Source organism: Ipomoea nil, unplaced genomic scaffold, assembly GCF_001879475.1.
Source record: "Ipomoea nil cultivar Tokyo-kokei standard unplaced genomic scaffold, Asagao_1.1 scaffold2926, whole genome shotgun sequence".
In the NCBI taxonomy this organism is placed as follows: Eukaryota; Viridiplantae; Streptophyta; class Magnoliopsida; order Solanales; family Convolvulaceae; genus Ipomoea; species Ipomoea nil.
In genome coordinates this window covers 335852-359468 of record NW_017619354.1, presented here as the reverse complement: position 1 = coordinate 359468, position 23617 = coordinate 335852, and the positions used below count along the sequence as shown (strand labels likewise).

Below are 23617 nucleotides of genomic sequence, written 5' to 3'. Positions count from 1 at the left end.
TATTAAAAAAAATTATTTATTATCAATAAATTAAATAAGAGAAATAATTCCATTAGTTATATTGTCTTTATTTTTCTCCAATATAAAAATTCTTTACATTCAAATTCATCAATTGATTATATTCGCTACATTGTCCCTACAATGTCTTTATTAAAAAAAAATTATTCATTATCAATAAATTAATTAAGAAAAATAATTTTATTAGTTATATTGTCTTTATTTTTCTCCAACGTAAAATTCTTTACATTTAAATTCATCAATTAATTATATTCACTACATTGTCTATTATCTTTTTCGTGCACTATTTTTTTAATTAAATATTAAAACTATAATACAAAATAATGCTATATATTTATTTACCAAGTATTTTATTAATACCATGAACATTTTTAAAAAATATAATTAATAAAGCCAATCATATTAACTACTTAAGGGATTTGTTGACAAAGAGAGTATTCAAATCACACACAAATGGGAGTGAGAACTATCTCGCAATATCCTTTTTTGAGAATCAGCAGTTAGCGGTTAGTGTTAGCAGATTATATTAGCGGATTTGACCAGCGAATTATATCAACGGTTGGTAAAAAGATATTTGAAAAAATTAGCTGTTTAGATTAACATGTAAAATAATGTAAGGGTATACATATAATAATAATAATAATAATAATAATAATAATAATAATAATAATAATAATAATAATAATAATAATAATAATAATAATAATAATAATAATAATAATAACAATTGTTTTTTTAAAAAAATATAATTAAGCCAATCATATTAACTACTTGGGGGCTTTATTGACAAAAACAGTATTCAAATCACACAACAAATTGAAGGTGGAAACTACCTCGCAATGTCCTTGTTTGGCAATCAGCAGTTAGCTCTTCAATATTAGTATATATTTAATATTTTATGCCCTAATTTTTATTTGCTCTCCCTAATGTCCTGTATTTGGTTTCAACCATACCTATACAATTATTTTATTAACAATTATAATCAATCTTGACTATATTATCTTACATTTGTAAACTTAGAATTACCTATGCCTGAACAATTCCAATATAATCTTGCCTTAATATACTTTAAAGTACTTATTTAAAAAAATAACATTGGGCATTATCTCAACCGCGCAATGCGCGTAAAAAACTAGTACAAATATAAACTTCGTCGTTTCCATCAACTTGCATTGTCTAATATAATTATTAGACATTTTCTAATTTTTACAATATATTTTTATATTTAAATATAAAAACATGTCGCGAATTTTAATTGAAGTTCGTAGCCGTTTCGCGAGTATTAATTGAAATTCAATACTGCAAATCAAACCAAAAATTTTGTTACATAACAAATATTTACTAAGGATGTGTTTGGAAATCTGAAAAATGAGTTCTGGAAATTATTTTTCAAGTTTTCATTGTTTGGATGTGCCTGGAAAATCAAGTCAACGGAAATCATTTTCCGTTGACTTTGGAAAATAAGCTTGTTTTGGAGGAAAATGACTTCCCATTTTTCTGGGGGAAGTCATTTTCCAACTTTTACACCAACATCACACCACCACCAACATCTTCAACATCATACCACCACCACCTCACTACCACCATCACCACCGCTATATTAAAAAAAAATACGCGTGTTTCAGTAATACCTTGCGACGGATACCATAATCGTTGCTATATTAATAAAAAAAAAATTGGCTACTGCTTTATACTGACTTGCTTGTAATCTAGCGACGGATTTGACGATCCATCGCTAAGAAGAAAAAAAAAATGAAAACAAACGACATGATAAATCTAGCGACGGACTGAATATCCGTCACTACAGCGACGGACACTATATTCGTCGCTATATAGCGACGAATACCCATATCTGTCGCTACACTTGTAACAGAAATTAACCTCGCTTAAAATTCTAGCGACGGATGTACATCCGTTGCTAATCTGTAGCAAATAAAATGAAAGAATTAATTCGCGAAAATTCGTCGCTAGATTACGCGCAAAAATTTACCGCTAAAATTAGGTACGTTTTTAACGACGGAAATATTCCGTTGTAAAATCCGTCGCCAATCCGTCGCAAATCCGTCGCTATATGTCTATTTAATAAAAAAAAATGAAACCCCGTCACTATGTTGTCGCTATTCCGTTGCTAGGTTTGCAACGGAATGGATCCGTCGGTAACTCCGTTGCTATTTTCACATTTTTTTGTAGTGTCACCCCCTTGTTGGGTTTCGTGTTGGGTGATGGTATTGTTGAGTATCGACCCATCACATCACAACTGACACACAAGTAAGAATAACATTTTTCCTGTGGCGAATGAACCAGATATGCAAGTGGGACTTGTGTCTTATGAGAGACGCATGTGGCACATGCGTCTCTTGTGACTGGTGGCGTTAGTCGCAAATGGAAGAGAAACGCAATTGGCAATTATGTTTCTTTTATTGTACGAGAAACATCGTACCACTTGCATTTCATTTTCACATCCTATATGCTTGAGAGATGCAAGTGGCACTTTGGCGTATTTTTTAGAAAAAAAAAAAAAAAAAAAAAAAAAAAAAAAAACTTTTTCAATTTTTTTCTTAAACTCGTTCATCTCCCAAATAAGCTTTTCCTAAAATTATACATTTTTTAAAACCTTCTTATTTTTGTCATTGTCTTTTCTTTTCTTTCCATTTCAGTCATTTGCCCATATGGCATTGACCTTCTTGAGGGTCCATGGAGGCTCCATGTCCAAGATGACCATTATCTTTTCCGGACTGGACTCGATGCCTCTCCTCGAGACTATTGAATCCAAGGTTTTTTCACTATGCGCCTTGAAGGTGCACTTTTTAGGGTTTAATCTCAAATATAAAATCTTCATTATGGAGATACCTTGGTGAGGTTGGCGAGGTGGGCGTGGATTGTAGTTCCATGTATTGATGAGCGAATTGTCATTATATTGCAACGATGAGCGGATGTAAAATACTTGAGAATTGAGAAGATAGTGACATTAATTAAGGACAAAGGTAGAAAATTAAATTTGTTACTTGCAATTTTGCAAACCGGATAGAATATAATACATGTATCCATCATTTTAAAATTTGATATTAAGAAAAATGAAACAACCATCCACATGCATTTATTGTATAAATAAACATGTTGGGAGGTGGTGTGTGGAAATATTTGTATCTTCCATCTATCAGTCCCCCGGCAAGAAGCTAGAATGGATGCATGGGATGAGATGTGATCATTTAGTAGTAGCAGTGGTGTGAAGTGCTACCAACGAAGCATAAACTCCTCCATTGATTTTCAAAAGCGTTTCGTGTGTCCCCTTCTCTGCAATGACTCCATTTTTCACCACAGCAATCAGGTCAGCCCCTTTAATTGTTGCTAAACGGTGAGCCACGACGACAGTGGTCCGGTTCACCATCACGCGCTCCAACGCCTCTTGCACTATGTGCTCTGACTGTGTGTCCAGCGCGCTCGTAGCCTCGTCCAGTAGAAGAATTCTTGGATCTTTAAGTATCGCTCTAGCGATGGCTATCCGTTGCTTTTGACCACCGGATAGTTGTGTCCCCCTCTCTCCCACCGGAGTATCGTAGCCGTGAGGCAGTGAGGAGATGAAATTGTGAGCATTGGATGCTTTTGCAGCCTCAATGATCTCTTCCTCTGTAACATTTCCTTGTTTTCCATAGGCTATGTTGTCGCGAATCCTGTCATTGAAGAGTACTGGTTCTTGGCTCACCAGCCCCATTTGTTGCCTTAGCCAACTTAGGTTGAGTTTCTCGATTGGAACCCCATCCAGCAAAACCTCTCCAGAATCAGGATCATAGAATCTCTCTACTAGCCCAATCACCGTTGATTTCCCACTTCCACTCTCTCCAACAAGAGCGCATGTCTTTCCAGCAGGCATAGTGAGGCACATGTCCTTGAAAATTTCGATATCGGGGCGAGTTGGATACTTGAATGCTACATGTTGTAGCTCGATATCTCCTCGGACACTAGTTAATGTCGTACCTTGTTCACTGCTACTATCAATCTTGTGTTTTCTGTCAAGAATGTCGAATATAGAGGCTGCTGAATCCTTAGCCTTGTTAAGGTCTGGTGCCATAGCAGAGGATTGAGAAACTCCAGTAGCAGTCATTGCCAGTGCAAAGAAAACCTGCGAAATTCAAAAGCTAGCTAGCTAATTAAAACTTTAGTTGTTTGAATTCATGAATCATTAATTCATTATTATTCTGACCTTGAAGACCTCTGGAAAGGTTGCTAAGTCGTGTTCAATAAGAACAGCTCCTATGTAGAAACAAAATGCATTTGTGAGATAGAGCACAAGAGAACCAAAGCCCAAACCCCCTCCACTTATGAGTCCTATTTTAACCCCTTGCTTCATAGGCTCTTCACATTTCTTCTGATACATAGCCATCACCTTCTCTTCTGCACAAAACGAGGCCACGGTTCTTATGCTCCCAACTGCATCATTTGCAACTTGACTTGCTTCTTCATACATCACCTGCATACAACTTCATAAAGCTAAGGCCGGACTTGAACTGATATGAGGGGAGTAATTATTATTAAGTTTAACTAATTACATACCTTGGCGTTAGCACTAAATCCTGCATACAACCTCATCTGCATAAAACCTTGCAAGCCTAGTAGTGGAATCACAACCAGGACGATAAATGCTAGGATCCAATTAGCTGTAAAGGCAATTACGACCCCTGCCACGACTGTTGCCATGTTCTGGACAATTAGAGCCAAAGCATCACCTACAAGGCTCCGGACAGTGGATGCATCGGTGGATAATCTTGCGCCAACTGCACCACTGAAGAAGGAGATCGGTGATCGAGGAGTAGGTAGGATCGATGCAGGTTACACTACTGGAAATTCTGAAATTTCTGACCACCTGAAAGTTATCTTAAATCAAGTTGAAAGCCTTGTTCCGACAACTTTTGGTATCCGGAGAAACCCTTGTTGCTATTTCTGACCACTTTTTGCTTTCAACTTGATTTAAGATCACTTTCAGGTGGTCGGAAATTCAATAATTTCCAGTAGTGTTATATATATATGTAGTTTAAGCTATACATGCATATATATGAGATAGTTGGAAGTGATACATATATACTAATTACCTAGCTAGCTAGCTACCTACCTTGAGTTCGCAGGATCATCAAACCAGCTAATTTCTTGGTAGACTACTTTCCTGAATGTTAAAGAACGGATTCTCTGGATGAGTTTACCCCCCGCAACTCCAAAGAAGAAATTCTGGATGGGCACAACTATTAAAGTAGCTACCCCGAGGAGAATATACATGAGTGCCCAGAACTTGGAATCTTTATTCATCTCTGGTAGAGGCTTGAAGAAAATTTTGATGACAGTGGAAAGAAGGAGGCCGAATATTGGGAAGATTATTCCATGAAAGCATGCTGCTAAAACTCCAAGAAGCAAAAATGGAAACTCTGGTTTGTTGAGGAGGGCAAGCCTTTTGATAGACACTCGCTTTCTTTTCTTTAATGTTTGGGCATCTACTACTGCGGCCTCCTCTAATTTATCTTCTACTTGTTGATCTTCAGATTGTTGGATGTCAACTAGCCCTGGAATTGCATAACTATGCGTGAAAGATTGTACACGGCTGATAGATCTTCTCAGTACAGAAGATAACATCTGCTGCTCCTGCTGGCTTCTACTTAATTCATCATCATCAGCAGCAGCAGCTGGATCTTCTACACTAGTCGTTGTCGTCTTCTCTTCTTGCTGCTTGTTTCCTTCCTGCATTCTTACTAGCTGTGTATATGCTCCGTTAGGATCTTTGATCAACTCATCATGAGTTCCTAACATACATATAAAGAAATAAATTAAAATGACTAGTACAGTACAGTTGAATATATAGGTACATACTCCACCAGCTAGCTATATATATACATAAATACCTTGTTCCACGAGTTTGCCGGTTTGCACTACTGCTATTAGATCAGCATTTCGGATTGTGGTCAAACGATGAGCAATGACCACAGTGGTCCTGTTGGCCATCACCTTGTCCAGTGCATCTTGCACAATTCTTTCTGATTCTGCATCCAAAGCACTAGTAGCTTCATCAAGGAGGAGGATTTTAGGGTTCTTTAGAATGGCCCTGGCTATAGCAATCCTTTGTTTTTGTCCGCCTGATAACTGTGTTCCATGCTCACCAACCATTGTATCAAGCCCCTACATATATGAATTATATTATGCTGGATCTGATCAACATGCATGCATGCATGCATAACTACGTACGTACTTTACCTCAGGGAGCTTGTCAAGGAATTTGGCTGCATTTGCAAGTTCTATTGCTGTTCTGATCTCTGCATCTGTAGCATTTTCCTTACCATAGCTTATGTTCTCTTTTATGCTAGTTGCAAACAAGATTGGCTCTTGGCTCACTAATCCCATTTGTTGCCTCAACCATCTCACTTTAAATTTCTTCAAGTTAACACCGTCTATAATAACTTCTCCAGAATCAGGATCATAAAACCTTTCCAATAAACTAATGATGGTAGACTTGCCGCTCCCGCTCTGCCCTACAAGAGCTGCAGTCTTGCCACTAGGGATATAAATTGAAAACCCTGCAAAAATTTGCACATCTTTCCTCGCCGGATACTTGAAATACACATCTTTCAGCTCGATTTCACCCCTAATATCTTGCAGCTCAGTGCCACTCGTGTCGTAAACATCAATCACTGGTTTGCGATTTATTGTCTCAAACATTTTGTAAGCTGCAACCTGCCCTGCCGAAAATGCGTTGAGAGATGGACTTGTCTGCCCCAGTGCACTATATATATTTTTTGATAAGATCAGATCAGATCAGATGAGCCAATAAATTAAATATATTATTATTAATTAAATGCTTGCTTGCTTACATTCCTCCATTCATGATGGCCATAAGAATATTAATCACATCTCCTCCTGTGTACCCATTGTGTATTATGAGCTTGGCACCGTACCAGACCGCTAGCCCGTAAGTGCTGAACACAACTAGTAATATAACTCCCAGTCCTATGCCAGAAGCAAGCCCTTGTTGAACTGTAGATTTATAAGCGATTTGTAGCTTCTCCTCATATTTCTTGATTGCGCGTTGCTCTCCGGTGAAAGAAGCAACCTATACGTAACTAACAGATCAGATCAGATCAGATCGATCACTTATATTATTATGTTTTCAAAGACGAACGGTTTTAGACCAAACTGTTGTCTTTTATACAAAAGACAACCCTGTACTTTTGTTAAAAACTGTTGTCTACTTAAAACAAATGTAGTAGTACTTACAGTTCTAATCCCTCCTATTGTCTGCTCCACTACATTTCCAGCCTGTGCATACGCAACTTGGCCACGGCTTGACATCTTTGCAATGAGAAGCGCCATAGATCCTCCTGTTATAACCAGGGCAGGTATGGACGAAGACAACACCAATGAGAGAAGCCATCCTTTTGAAAAGGCAATTGCGAATCCTCCCACGAATGTTGAAGTAAACTGTAAGAACTTCCCAACCTGCAGCAGGCCAGCTAGGAAATTAATGCCATATATTTAATCAAACAACTTATTTAAGACCTCTTAATCCTAGGACGCCCCGGGCCAAGACCTTGTGGTCTAAGGTTGCACGCTCCCGGCCATATGCATGCATGGGAGGTTACGTTGTGGGTTTGAGTCTTATTCACTCTTTGTATTTCAGTAGTTATGAACAGTTACTGCATTGTAATACACTCCAAAAGTGTACTTTGTTTTCAGAAAAAAAAAAAAAAAAAAGTACATTATTTCATTCCGTACACAAATAATATACTTTTAGTACATTAAAAAATGTACTTTCTTTTATGGTTCGTACAATACTAATTTTCCGATTAAACTGATCCAAATTAAAGTACTGTTTTATACAATTAATTAATTAGGGAGATCAGATCTATCAAACAATTAACTTTAATTATATTTTCACCTTTTCGCCCATGGCTTCTTGAATGAGAATGGTATCGCCAGACATTCTTCCTATAACCTCTCCCGTTGTAGTTCCCGTGTCAAAGAAGGCAATGTCCTGTCTTAGAATTGTCTGTAAGTATAATGCCCTTATACGACCTGCCTGACGCTCTCCAGTAATCATCCAACAAGACATCTCTACCGTACCATACATACATAAAATAAAATAAAATAAAATTAAAATAATATATAAAAACAATTCAACACATCTTTTAAATATATTCCCTATATATACTATCTAGCTTAAATGTTCACAACGTAACATACGCTAGCTAGCTACAAGTTCGATCTTATTGAAGAATGAAGATGGATAGATGCACTTACGTAAATACGCAGCTATGCCCGAACCGATGGCAAGGTACACATACTTGATACATATCTGGAAATTAAATCACACAATAATAAACCATAACATTTTTATTATATTATGCATTATGTTTTGCATATATAATTTTACGTAGTATATATATATATATATATAGTAGCCAGTAGGTATAGTATGTAGTACCTTAGAGACTTGATGAACAGCATGCGAGGGATCTGTAGTTCCGAAAGAATTTATGAGCTCGCCGAAGAAGATGGTCATCAGCGGCTGCGCCATCCCGTTGCCGATGGCGCCCAATGTGCCGGCGATTATTAGAGAGATGTCGACCCGGTCCGCGAATGTAAACAACTTGTAGAATGGGACTTTCTGTTGTTCTTCATTACAACTTCCTCCTTTCTCACCACTTTTATTGTTGTTCTCTTGTTTTTCTTCAACAAAACCCATGTCTGCTACCTCTCTCACTTTCACTCTCACAAACTACACAGAGATATGCGTGTGTATATATATGATTTTGGCATAAAGAGATACCGAATTTATTGCTTTAGATCAGAGTTTATTCACCTCTCATTTCCTTCAATAATCTCCACTTTACTTTCAGATCCGAATTTTAATAGCTATATATGTGTTTAATTTCTTCTGGAATTTTTGACCGTCGTCTGAAACAATTAAAAACATGTTTTTCTTTTTTAAGCCTATCAAAAGTATTTGACGACACGGATGGGCTGGAAACCAGAATTGATTTATGGAAAACATGCAATTCCGGCGGAACACTTAAACAAAAATTTAGAACTATATATAGTTTATTTATCTAATAAAAAAAATTGTGGGCGTAGTTGGGTAATATAGTTGATCAGTCAATTTTGATTGGTTTGACTTCGCCAAATAACCAAATGTTTATTTTTTGTTAATCAATTTTTTGTATCAGCTTATTGTTTCAAAATGTTAACGAGGTGCTTGAACGCGTTGACGGGGCTCATAAGCATGTTGCCTAGTACCATTGATACCGAGTATTGCTTGATGTATGTGAAGTGTATACTGTGTGTATGTAGAGTAAAGAGTAAATGGGAGAATATTAGCTCAAAGGAGTCTTTTATTCATGGTCCCGGGCTTATCACGCCGATGGTGGCAATACTGACCTAATCGGGCTTATAGCGCCGGTGATAGCAATGCTGACATAATTGGGCTTGTAGCGCCAATGGTGGTAATCCTGACCTAATCGGGCTTATAGCGCCGGTGGTGGCAATGCTGACCTAATCGAGCTTATAGAGCCTACTTCGTAAGCCTTATGCTGAGATGCGGTCTCGGGCTAACCGCGCTGGTGGTGGCAATGCCGACCTAACCGGACTTATAGCCCCGGTGGTGGCAATGTCGACCTAACCGAACTTATACCATCGGTGGTGGCAATGCCAACCTAACCGGGCTCCGCACATGACTAATCTATATATATGATCGTGTTACAGTTTACAAAGCAAAGTAGCCTAGGGTAAATCTCCCTCGTGCGTTTGGAAACCATAGTTTTTTCCGACTTTTCGGTCATAAAGTATTCGACCGGGTTTCACAACAGCTACCCAATATTCGGGGGATCTTTTTCCCAAACACATACGTGTTTCCACGGGTCGTACAATAACTGGTTTATCTGAAAATATGTGTACCCATATCTTTCCCCCACGATGTGCATTCACTGCTGAAAATTATGAAATTTTCGACCACCTGAAAGTGATCTTATATCAAGTCGAAAGCAAAAAGTGGTCAGAAATAGCAACAAAGGTTTTTCCAGATACTAAAAGTGGTCGGAACAAGACTTTCTACTTAATTTAAGATCATTTTCAGGTGATCGGAAATTCCATAATTTCCAGGAGTGATTTCGTGGTGATTCAGTGGTATGCTTTGGCTATTCAGTAAATATCTACTCAGATCACTCCATTTATTAAAATATGATTTGAATTGAAAGAATAGAAAAAACAATTACAGTTACAAATTAAATTATCCCTAACATTCCACATATGTAGTCGTGAATATAGTTGTAAAGTTTAGTATTAAAAAGAATATTCTTCTGTTGGGGAGGGTGCTTACACTCCCTTAGCTAGTTTTAAAATGGCTATAACCAACTATAGGCATTGGTCGTTTTGGGTAATGAATTTAACCATACACATGCATATTATAAGGGAACTGCAATGGAGTTGTAAAGAATCTTCATTTCTTCCTACATGCATTGAATAAGCTAGCTCAGACATGCCTGAATTTAAAGTGTCCATACATGCAGGTTATTGGCTGTGGAGATGCCAATTAATTGCACTTATGGCCTTTGATTCTGTTTATTTATTTATTTTTATTTTTTTGTAGTTTTTAATTTTTTTTTTATCCCCCACACGTAACGATAAACACTTGATCTTTAAAACCAGTATTACTAGAGCAAGTCACAAGGACAATTATTGAAGGTACTCTACGTATTGGCCTGGTGAAATAAAGTCATGTCCACATTTGCTACTAGCTGTAGTTTTTAACATTGTGGTAACTGTAAGCGTTTGATCTGACAATTAGTACCACAACCCCGATGACTTGGAGAGCCGAGTCCAACATCTATCCTACAATTGAAACACGGCACTAATTGTTACGCAAGCATAAGGAAACTGATGATCCACTTCATTGGTGGAGTATTTAGTCAAAGAAATATCAACCTTGGGTTGATCATTGTTGTAGCTAGATCCCTACATGGGGTTGAAGAAAGAGACAGAGTAACAAGCTCCTTGTAGCATTGTGAAAATCTTGCAAACTGTGTGATAGGTCTATAATTAAAATACAAGTTTATTTTCGCTTATAATTTGTGGGATGATCAAAGTTACTAGTCAAATCTCTCTTGGCGAAAAATGAAATAGAAGAATTACACAATCTTTGAACCACCATAAAATTATATCACTCATTTACTTTACATATTGTTGTCTCAACATTTTCAAGCTAAAAAAAAGTTGCTAAGCGTGCTACACATAATTTTTGTTGTCCATTAACTTTGATCAAAACTTTTTTTTTTGGCTAATTAGTTAAAATTTCAAACAAATCTTTACAAGTAGTGTTGAAAAATTAGCTTTGAAGTCAAGCCACAAGTCTAATTTTACTTCGTTGCAATTTTTTTAATTAATCTTTTTTTTTTAAAGATAATTAATCTTTCTATTCACCAACTTTAATTTATTCATTTTAACGGGAATCATCATATACAAATTAAATTAAAATTGGAAAAAATAAAAGAAGGAAAATATATATCAAATTTAGCTAAGCAACTATCTTGCCCGTTGCTTGAATTTGAGGAAAAAACATTCCATGTGTAACGTACCCAAAATTTCAATATAAAGAACAGACAACTCATATGTTACGTTCTAAAAAGTAAAAGCAATTAGGTCCATTGGCATTCATCCATACTCGAATGTATTCAAAATACTGACCCGCATGGGTAGTTCAACTGGTCATAGAGGTGAAAGTTTGGAAGAATGACCAAGCCGGGATCAAGTCTCACCAGCGGCAGTGTGGGAGCAACCTCTCAAAGTAAGGGACCACACTCTCAAAGTAAGGGAGCTCCTTGTGCGCAGTAATTAGCAAAAGTCTAGCCTCTGTGGTTCATGTTCAGTTGAGTTACCATGATTTACATCCGAATGTATTCACATATATGGAGTCATAGTATAAATGAATGCACAAGCAAATACTTTACTTTTATTTTTTAGGAAAAATGACAATTTTAGTCCATTAATTATACTAATATTGTGAATCCAGTTAATTAATTATTTCTATATACACAATTTTCCTTTTAATTATGTGTAGTGTGACAATTTTAATAGGTTTAAGATAGGTTGGCCAAAAAAAAAAAAAAACATGATAATAATATCAAATCCAATAGTATGGTACCAAAACACCCCACTAAACACCATCTTACTAAACTTGGAAACCAAAACAATATAATTTGAAGTTATTGTAGCTACACTCCAATGGCAAAAAGCGAGCATGCCAACTTCATCGATTAATTAATACAAAATCATATTAATAAAAAATGACTTAGATGTCCTTCAATAATTTAAAAATTTAAAATGCATTGTTATTATTAACAGAAATTGTTAATTGTGAACTAAAAAGTCACTTTACACATATAATTCGATGAAAAATTTTGTATTTAGTAATAATAATTCAAGGACTGAGTTTACAATATGACTAATATATATATATATATATATATATATATATATATATATATATATATATATATAAGTGTGTGTGTGTGCGCGCGCGCGGGGGCATACTAGTTTCACACACACACACATATATATACACATACATACTAGTACACACACACACACACACACACACACACACACACACACACATATATATATATATATATATATATATATATATATATATATATATATATATATATATATATATATATATATATACATACATACATACATACTAGTTTTACACGCGTAAAGTGCGGATGGGTTATGTCCAAGATTATATAGGAGAAGTTCATACATAAGTAATTGAATTTCGAATTTGTTTATTTAAATATGTAATTCAAAGTATATGAATGCAAGATAATATAGGAGATTCATTATAATTGTCACTAAAATAAATGTTTGGAACTTTGTCAAATCAATAGCCTAAATACTTAGTCTAAAAACGTTGGTCTAAATAAATATTATTTTTGGTTTAAATTTTTCTAAGTCTTCTTAATTCTCTTTTGAGTAGCATTGCTATTGTGTTCACCTTCACTATTTGCCCTCTTCTTTTTTGTTGGTAGTGTGTTACTTGCAATTGGATTATTGGTGGTAGCATTGATGGCAGTGCCATGAAATGAAATTATGGTGTAAGAAGCTGTGAATTTTTCATGTTGTGTATATGACTGGGATCTTAGTTGTACTGTAAACTCTTGATCTTGCAAGCGCCTGTTGATATTTTGTAGTGGTAATTTTTTTCCTACATGTTTCATGTGAAAGTATTGAATAAATTATTTAATATTTATTATATTTGTATAAGATTCGTGAGTAGTACCTTTTATGTATTTTCATACATTATATATTGTTTACTTGATAGTAACAACAATAACTCTACATGTAGTCTGAATACTGATGTTGCAACGTGTCTAGTTTAATAAACAATTTTCATATCCATTTTGCACCTGTTCATTTTCAAATTCATATTTTTAGAATTAGTAGGAATGAGTGTGATACTTGATATTATGTGTGATCTTTTGTAATTTTTTTTATTGAATTGATACTAATTTAACCTTGGAGTTAAATTGTTTTCCACTTTGTCCATAAACCTTTTTTTAAATAGTGACTACATCCTATATACCAAGTGTTTTTGTTGTCAAGGTGCGCCGGTCTACAGTTTTAAGTGCGTGATTTTCCTTCTTACGGTGCGTTGTTTTCCTTCTTAAGGTGCGTTATTTTCGTTCTTAAGGTGCACCATTTTTTACAGTTTGCTTCTTTATCCCAAAACACAACCACTATCCTTTTTCAATCATGTTTCAACAATTAGTTGATGGATGTTTCAGCAATAAGTTAATGGACATTGCCAAAGTAGCATAGAAGAGAAGAGATAACAGTCGAGCTCTTGATAACCAAAGAAACAAAGCTTCTTTTTTTTTTTTGAAATTCTTTTTCATTGATTTGAGCCGTTGATCTAGATTTGATCAACGACTCAAATCTAATTGTGTATTTCGCACCAGAACCAGCCCATATATATATATATATATATATATATATATATATATATATATATATATATATATATATATATATATTTATTTATTTATTTATTTATTTATTTATTTATTTATTACGGAGCGGAGTAAGCCTTACTTAGCATTTTATGCTAACTTTGTGTTTGTGTGTTTTCCTAACTTGTTGTGTTCAAGACTGGAGTAGGTGCAAAGATGTGAGAGCGTGTTATAGAAGCTCGTAGTCACCTTATAGTCAACCTTTCTAGCTATAAGTGTATATTTACATTCTAGTAATTGAATTGTTGGTCTTTGTAATTGATTAGTAATTTTGAGATTGTTTAGTATTGTTGGTGGATAGAACTTTTGTTGGTCTGTGCGTTTGGGCCTAGCACGTTGCCCAAACGTTGCAGTTACACCCCTTTGTTTCGGGTTTTATTTTGTTTCTGCATCTCAACTCTATTTTAAAGTAAATAAATACTTTTTACTAAATATTCTGATTTTATAAAAATAGGGGTTTTACTATTAGAAATAAACAAGTCGATTTTACACAATAATATATATACACACACGAAGTTAAATATATATTATTTATATTTTCGATATATATATATATATATATATATATATATATATATATATATATATATATATATATATATATATATATGGGGAAGAGATCACGTGCGGGAGGGGCTTCCCATGCGGTTGTGCGGTTGGACGAACATTAAGCATTAACTGACGCACTTTAAGTACACAACACACGCACATTAAGCACACAAACAAAACACCTTCAGAACACAAACACATGCACGTTAAGCACAAAACTCACGCATGTTAAGCATAAGCCTCACGCATGTTAAGTACAAGCAGCACGCACCTTAAGAAGAAAAATACATGCACCTTAAGTTTCAACAACAACTCACATTAAGTACACACTCACGCACATTAAGTACAAAACTCATGCACCTTAAGCACAAGATTCATACACCTTAAGCACAAAACTCACGCACATTAAGCTCAAAACTTATGCACCTTAAAGTTTCAACAACAACTCACATTAAGTACACACTCACGCACATTAAGCATAAAACTTACGCATCTTAAGCACAAGACTCACGCACATTGAGCACAAAACTCAGTACACACTCATGCACATTAAACACAAACCTCGCGCATCTTAAGCACAAGACTCACGCATATTAAGTATAAAACTCACGCACATTAATCACCCGCACAATCGCACGAGAGACACTCAACCGCACTAAAACTTATATTTATATATATTTATATATATATATATATATATATATATATATGTATATATATATATGTATGTATGTATATATGTATATATAACAAAATAATGGAAGTTATAATCTTCTAGATTATAATTCTAACCAGGCAACCAGCAACTATATACAAATATATAGATAAGTGATTTATTATTTAAAACATAATCCACTTACTTGAGACCAATAAGACACAAAGGATCAAAGACGAAACTTAGAACCTAGCGAACAAGTGCGTGGACAGAACTCAGATGGCAAGAACGAGAAGTAGCTTATATTAGAGATGAAGGGATAACATTCATGCCCCAGGTGCCCGCGTACACGAGTGCGCGCGAGAGAGAGCCTCTATGTTATACAATTCAATAAGCCTTAGAAAGGCTCTTGTAAATAGTGGTGCAAACCCACTTCTCAAACCAATGTAGGGCAAATGCTACTTTAAAGTCTTATCCCTTCATTTTTCCAACTCAAATGGGTCTACTTTGAGAATCAATTTCTCATTCACCCATTATTCGTTTTGAGCATACAATATATCAATCTATTCGTCTCACTATAAAGAATCCAAATTTATTTTGACCCGACCAAAGTAAAAATGAACCAAACTAATATTTGTACCACAAAATAACCACTTAAATGTCATTTTATGTTATTTTTTCAAACAGTTACAACTGTCCACCCAATCTTTCCGTTAGTCTTGCGCCTAAGGAAGTGCCCGGTCTCAGCCGCGACTAATATATCTGTAAGCATTGAAAATTTAAATAATGGTGTTGGACCGTGGTGAATATTTGATTATTAAATTAATTACTTTAATTAAGCTAGTTGGACTAATATTTATTTAATTGGGTTAATTAAATGACTCATTGAATAATTAATTGGTTTAATTACTTAATTAAGTGTAATTGGATGTTGGATTGTTCGGCCCGAAATGGTGAACGATTTAATCAAGTTGGACCAGGCTGCTTGGATGAATTGGGTTGCCTAGTTAGTGGGTTTGACTTGGTCTTGGCCCATCAAAATTATATGTGGATTATATAATTTTGGGAAATTTGAATATTTGATATTATTTGGAAATTTAATGAAATCATGAACTTGGACGCAATGGTGTCCCGATACATTCCTTAATTTAATTAAAGAAATTAAATTAAATAAGGAATTAAGAGTTGGTTGGGATTTTCCCTCACACTCACCACTATAAATAGTGGTTTCATTTTCAAGAATAGGAGCTCTGGAAATCTACATATCGAAGCTCTGCCGAAATCTCTCCAGGATATCGTCTGGAACACGCCCGCAGTTGTACTGCGTATACTGCGCTGAGGAACACGCCACTTGAACACCGGAAGCCCTTCTTTGAAGATCAAGCTGCATATTAGCCCTTCACTGAGGAACAAGCTACTAACTCCGGAGGCCCTTCAGCAAGGAATTACTCCAATTCGGCACACTCCCGAATTCAGCATACTTCCAGTTCGGCATACTCCCGAACTTGGCATACTTCCAGTTCAACATACTTTGAACTCGGCACACTTCCAATTCGGCATATTCCGGATTCGGCATACTTCCAACAAAGAACTACTTCAAGTTCAGCATACTCTGAACTCGGCACACTTCCAATTTGACATATTCCAAATTTGGACACTTCCAATAGGCATACTTGTAGTAGAGAATCAGAGGACTTCTCATATACAGAGATTGTACCCCTTCCCGTTTGATATATACTTGATACTACTTGTAACCGATACTTTGAATTTCGAATATATACAATTCAAGTTTTTCGCGTTTACAATATCATCTGTGATTAAACGATCTGAGATAAATTAAGGTACATTGCGTCACGAAAATCACTTGCGTCATCAACCCCTTCATTATGTTGGCCAGCATCTTTGCAATAACCTTATAAATGACATTATATTGCATAGGACAATCGGGCGTAAGTCTGCGACTATTTCAGATTTTCAGGAGACTGCTTTCTTGGAATCAAAACAATGGTGGCTTTGTTTAGGCCTTCCGGGAGGCTCTGTTCTGTATACAACTAAGAATAAAAATTTGATATAAACTTATGTTTTGGCAATTAAAATTTGTAAGTAGAGCGCAACTTAATTAGCTTTAAGATATTAAATTTGATATAAACTTTTGTTTTGTATTTAATTATAGGGTGAACTTTTATTAAAAATTGTTTCTAATGTCTAATTTACATATATATTTTGTTATTATTATTACGAGATTGCTCTTCAAGTTTCAGCATAAACAATTCCCGTTAATACTCGCATATGCCATGACTTGAAAAGTCAGGGTCAAACACTAACTCATGTTTGGTTATTGTTGAAAAAACTGGTGTTTAATCACTGTCAATTGTATGTGGTCTAAATGTGTTAGCTCTAGACGAAGATGGACAAGATTTTGTTACTACTACCAATGTCGTCTACAAAGAGATTTTCAATAATGTGTAATTCGAACCGGTGATATTATGTTTTTTTTTAAGAGCACATTTACTCAAGTTATACAAATCCTAAACACTGATATATAAAATCCACAAAGTTTCAGCACTAGATGCTTACATCTACACATTAGCTATTAATTCAACAATTATTTTATCGAATTCCAGCATTGATAACATCACAAAACATAAATACATAATCGATCCAAACCACCTTTGATGTTATAATTTATATAATTATATATCGATCCAAATATTCTTAAAATATTTTAGCAAATACGCACAGTACATCGCACGGGTGAAAATACTAGTTAGATTAATAATAAAATAATGCATAAAAATAATTTTAGAACATTGTGTTGTCTTGAATTACGGATTCTTTTTTATTTTTCCTTTTTTTTTTTTACTATTAACCTCATTATTATTAAGTGTTTGGGCGAATAGTTAAAAATGAGGATTTTCTTTAGGCAACGTGCTAGGCCCAGACGCATAGACTAACAAAAGTTCGGCAAATTATGCTGTGCATCCGTATGCACCAAGCATGGTGCATACGGATGCAAAAACGATGTCGTTTTTATAAAACGCGCGTCTCCCCTTAAAAAAAAAATTAGGTTCGAAACTATAATTCCATAATCGATGAACTATAATTCCATAATTGATGAACTATAATTCCATAATCTAATCTATGAACTAAAATTTTCAGAATGAATGAACTAAAATTCCAGAATCTATGAACTAAAATTTCAGAATCGATGAACTATAATTCCAGAATCGATGAACTATAGTTCCATAATCGATGAACTATAATTCCATAATCCATGAACTAAAATTCCATAATGAATGAACAAAATAATGTTGTTACTAGGAATCGAACCTGAATTTTTTTTTTTTAAAGAGAAGACGCGGATTTTTAATAAAACGACGTCGTTTTTGCATCTGTATGCACCATGCAGATGCACAGCATAACTATTCCAAAAGTTCTATCCACCAACAATACTAAACAATCCCAAAATTACTAATCAATTACAAAGACCAACAATTTAATTACTAGAATGTACATATACACTTATAGAAAGGTTGACTATAAGGTGACTACGAGCTTCTATAACGCGCTCTCACATCTTGGCACCTACTCTAGTCTTGAACACAACAAGTTAGAAAAACACACCAACACAAAGTTCTAGATCAATGGCTCAAATCAATGAAAATTTAAAAAAAAAAAAAAAAAAAAAAAAAGGCGTTGTTTCTTTGGTTATCGGGAGCTCGACTAATATCTCTTCTCTTCTGTGTTACTTTGGCAATGTCCATTAACTGATTGTTGAAACATGATTGGAAAAGGATAGTGGTTGTATTTTGGGATAAAGAAGCAAACTGTAAAAAATGGTGCACCTTAAGAACGAAAATAACGCACATTAAGAAGTAAAACAACGCATCGTAAGAATGAAAACCACGCACTTAAAACTTTAGACCGACGCACCTGACAACAAAAACACTTGGTATATAGGATGTAGTCACTATTTTAAAAAGAATGTTTATGCACAAAGTGGAAAACAATTTAACTCCAACGTTAAATTAGTATCAACTCAATAAAAAAATTACAAAAAATCACACACACACAAAATCAAGGATCACACTAATTCCTAGTAATTCTAAAAATATGAACTTGAAAATGAAAGGTGCAAAATGAATATGGAAATTGTTGATTAAAATAGACACGTTGCAACATCAGCATTCAGACTACATGTAGAGTTATTGTTGTTACTATCAAGTAAACAATGTATGAAAATAGAATAAAAGGTACTACTCATGAACCTTATACAAATATAATAAATATTAATATTTTATTCAATACTTTCACATGAAACATGTAGGGAAAAAAGAGTTAATACCATTTGAGGTCCTCCGAGTATAGGTTTTGCCACGTTTAATTAGTCCTAAACTTTCAAATTGACCATCTGTGGTCCTTCGACTTTCAAATTTAACTATTCGCGGTCCAAGTTAACCACCCATGATCCTTTAACTATTAAATTTTAACCAACCATGATCCTTTCAAAAGGACCACCATTGGTTAAATTTTGAAACTTGAAGGACCATGAGTGGTTAACTTGGACCACGAATGGTTAAATTTGAAAGTCGAAGGACCATAGATGGTCAATTTGAATGTTTGGGGCTAAACGTGGCAAAACCACTATACTCGGAGGACCTGAGATGGTATTAACTTAGGGAAAAAATTGCCACTACAAAATATCAACAGGCGCTTGCAAGATCAAGAGTTCATAATACAACTAAGATCTCAGTCATATACACAACATGACAAATCCACAGCTTCCTACACCATAATTTCATTGCATGACACTGTCATCAATGCTACCACCAATAATCCAATAGCAAATAACACACTACCAACAAAAAAGAAGAGGGCAAATAGTGAAGGTGAACACAATGACAATGTTACTCAAAAGAGAATTAAGAAGACTTAGAAAAATTCAAACCAGAAGTAATATTTATTTAGACTAAGTATTTAGACTATTGATTTGACAAAGTTCCAAACATTTATTTTAGTAACAATTATAATGAATCTCTTATATTATCTTGCATTCATATACTTTGAATTATATATTTAAATAAACAAATTCAAAATTCAATTACCTATATATGAACTTCTCCTATATAATCTTGGACATAGCCCATCTGCACTTTACGCGTGTAAAATTAGTATGTGTGTGTGTGTGTGTGTGTGTGTGTGTGAAACTAGACACACACACACACACACACACACACACACACACACACACACACACACACACACATATATATATATATATATATATATATATATATATATATATATATATATATATATATATATATATAATATTCATATTGTAGGCTCAGTCCATGAATTATTTCTAAATACAAAATTTCTCATCGAACTATGTGGAAAGTGACTTTTTAGTCCACAACTAACAATTTATGTTAATAATAACAATGCATTTTAAATTTTCAAATTATTGAAGGACATCTAAGTCATTTTTTATTAATATGATTTTGTATTAATTAATCGTTGAAGTTGGCATGCTCGTTTTTTGCCATTGGAGTGTAGCTACAATAACTTCAAATTATATTGTTTTGGTTTCCAAGTTTAGTAAGGTGGTGTTTAGTTGGGGGTTTTGGTACCATACTATTGGATTTGATATTATTATCATGTTTTTTTTTTTTTTTTTTGGAATAAGGTTCAAATTGGCCACTGAAATGTAATTAGACCATTAAACGAAAAAAATACAATTAGGTCACTGAACACTCTAATTAATGTATGCAATTTCAACTGATAGCAGGTTACCATTAATTTTAACAGGTTATCTGCTTACATGGCAGCTGAGTTGACATTTTTGATAATTTTTAAATAATTTTTAATAAATTTTAATAATAAATTTATTTTTTTTTAAGTTAAAAAATTGATGGGGTGGCCGGCCACCCTGTCTAATTTTATTTTTTATTTTATTTTTTTATATTTTTTAAAAATTTTTATTATTAAATTTTTTTAAAAATTATTAAAAATGCCAACTTAGCTTCCACGTGAGCAGGTAACCTGCTACCAGGGTTGTAAAAATCGGTCTAGGCGCTTGGCGCCTCTAGATCGTGGCGATTTCCCCCCTAGGCGCCCGCCTAGGCATTCGCCTATCGCCTAACTCGGCCGATTTGGCCGCCTAGCGTCTAAGTTAGTCGAATTAACTCGTCTATTTCGGCCGAGTTAACCCGATCGGCTCGGCCTATTTATTATTATATATATATGTGTGTGTGTACGCGCGCGTACATATATATAATATGACATATATACACTCGTAAACTAGTTTGATACTTTGAATATTTGGATGATTGAAGTATTTGAGTATTTTTAATTTTTAATATTGTTTTAATGTTTTTTTTTTTTGAAAACCATTGTTTTGATATTATGACTTATGAATTATCATTAATTCATTTATTTTGATGTGTTATTTGATTAAATGTTGAAAACAACCTCATTAAAATTGTAAAAATGCAAGTCTACCACTGTTTTTTTGGCGCCCGCCTAGATTCCGCCTAGGCGCTAGGCGCTGTCCGGGCGCCCGACTAGCGCATAGCGCCTACTGCAACCATGCCTGCTACAATTGATGGTAACCTACTATCCGGTGAAATTGCATACATTTGGAGTGTTCAGTGGCCTAATTGCACATTTTTGAAGTGTTCAGTGGCCTAATTGCAATTTTTTTTTCCGTTCATTGGCCTAATTGCACTTTTGTTTTCGTTCATTCGCCTAATTGCATTTTCAAGTTACGTTCAGTGGCCAATTTGAACCTTACTCCCTTTTTTTTTTTTTTTTTGCCAACCTATCTTAAACCTATTAAAACGGTCACTCTACACATAATTAAAAGGAAAATTGTGTATATAGTAATAATTAATTAACTGAGTCTACAATATTAGTATAATTAATGGAATAAAATTGTCGTTTTTCCTAGAAAATAAAAGTGAAGTATTTGTTTGTGCATTCATTTATACTATGACTCCATATATCTTTCAGTATTTTGAATAAATTCGAGTATGGATGAATGCCAATGGACCTAATTGCTTTTAGAACGTAACATATGAGTTGTCTGTTCTTTATATTGAAATTTTGGGTACGTTACACGTGGAATGTTTTTTCCTCAAATTCAAGCAACGGGCAAGATAGTTGCTTAGCTAAACTTGATATATTTTTTTTTTTGAATGTTACTGGCCCTATTACATTGTAGTATCTGTTCATATACTTTCTCAACCTACTGAAACACAAAGAACCAATAACGCCTCCACTGAGGCTTGAACTTACAACCTTCCAAATAGAAGTCCAACCCGGATACCATTAGACCACATAGTCCTGGTAGCTAAACTTGATATATATTTTCCTTCTTTTATTTTTTCCAATTTTAATTTAATTTGTATATGATGATTCCCGTTAAAATGAATAAAGTTGGTGAATAGAAAGATTAATTAAAAAAGAAATTGCAATGAAGTAAAAATAGACTTGTGTCTCGACTTCAAAGTTAATTTCTCAACACTACTTGTAAAGATTTGTTTGAAATTTTAACTAATTAGCCAAAAAAAAAAAAAAAAGTTTTGATCAAAGTTAATGCACAACAAATTAAAATTATGTGTAGCACACTTAGCAATTTTTTTAGCTTCAAAATGTTGAGACAACAATATGCAGAAATGTAAATATGTAAAGTAAATGAGAGATATAATTTTATGGTGGTTCAAAGATTGTGTAATTCTTCTATTCCATTTTTCGCCAAGAGAGATTTCACTAGTAACTTTGATCACCCCACAAAGTATAAGCGAAAACAAACTTATACTTTAATTACAGAGCTATCACATAGTTTGCAAGGTTTTCACAATGCTACAAGGAGCTTGTTACTCTGTCTCTTTCTTCAACCCCATGTAGGGATCTACAACAATGATCAACGTACCCAAGGTTGATATTTCTCCGACTAAATACTCAACCAATGAAATGGATCAGCTTCCTTATACTTGCGCAACAATTAGTGCCGTGTTTCAATTGTAGGATAGATGTAGGACTCGGCTCTCCAAGTCATCGGGGTTATGGTACTAATTGTCAGATCAAACGCTTACCAGTTACCACAATGTCAAAAACTACAGCTAGTAGCAAAGGTAGACATGAATACCTAGAGTACCTTCAATAATTGTCCTTGTGACTTGCTCTAATAACACTGGGTGTAATGATCAAGTGTTTATCATTACACCAAAAGTTATAACTTGTTTGTATAGTTTTAATGAGACGACTCTCCAAGCTTCCATCCGGACAACTCATACCCTAATGTTATCCATGACTAATAATCCATGCATAAAATGGTAAAAGGACTAAT

At 34.4% G+C, this 23617-nt stretch overlaps 1 protein-coding gene and 1 long non-coding RNA gene across 2 annotated transcripts; one reads left to right on the top strand and one right to left on the bottom strand.

Moving 5' to 3' along the window:
• Positions 1 to 2969: 2969 nt before the first annotated feature.
• Positions 2970 to 8853, bottom strand: LOC109161642 (ABC transporter B family member 9-like). The gene is made up of 11 exons (XM_019310133.1): positions 8477 to 8853; positions 8293 to 8347; positions 7931 to 8106; positions 7270 to 7491; positions 6867 to 7105; positions 6253 to 6778; positions 5904 to 6177; positions 5126 to 5804; positions 4570 to 4798; positions 4220 to 4486; positions 2970 to 4138 (listed from the first exon to the last, which is right to left on the bottom strand). Exons 1-11 carry the CDS (start codon positions 8735 to 8737, stop codon positions 3224 to 3226), a joined length of 3843 nt encoding a protein of 1280 aa, XP_019165678.1. The 5' UTR covers positions 8738 to 8853; the 3' UTR covers positions 2970 to 3223.
• A 4307-nt stretch (positions 8854 to 13160) lies between these two features.
• On the top strand, positions 13161 to 23216 carry LOC109161774. Its single transcript, XR_002050954.1, has 3 exons — positions 13161 to 13268; positions 16581 to 16582; positions 23206 to 23216. It is a non-coding gene; the product is annotated as an uncharacterized LOC109161774 (long non-coding RNA).
• Positions 23217 to 23617: the final 401 nt, after the last annotated feature.

Coding starts and splice junctions, on each gene's coding strand:
- LOC109161642 (XM_019310133.1), bottom strand. CDS start 8,737: ATGGGTTTTGTTGAAGAAAAACAAGAGAACAACAATAAAAGTGGTGAG. Junction 8,348..8,476: donor CTGTTCATCAAGTCTCTAAG/GTACTACATACT, acceptor TTTAATTTCCAG/ATATGTATCAAGTATGTGTA. Junction 4,487..4,569: donor GATTTAGTGCTAACGCCAAG/GTATGTAATTAG, acceptor AGTTGTATGCAG/GTGATGTATGAAGAAGCAAG.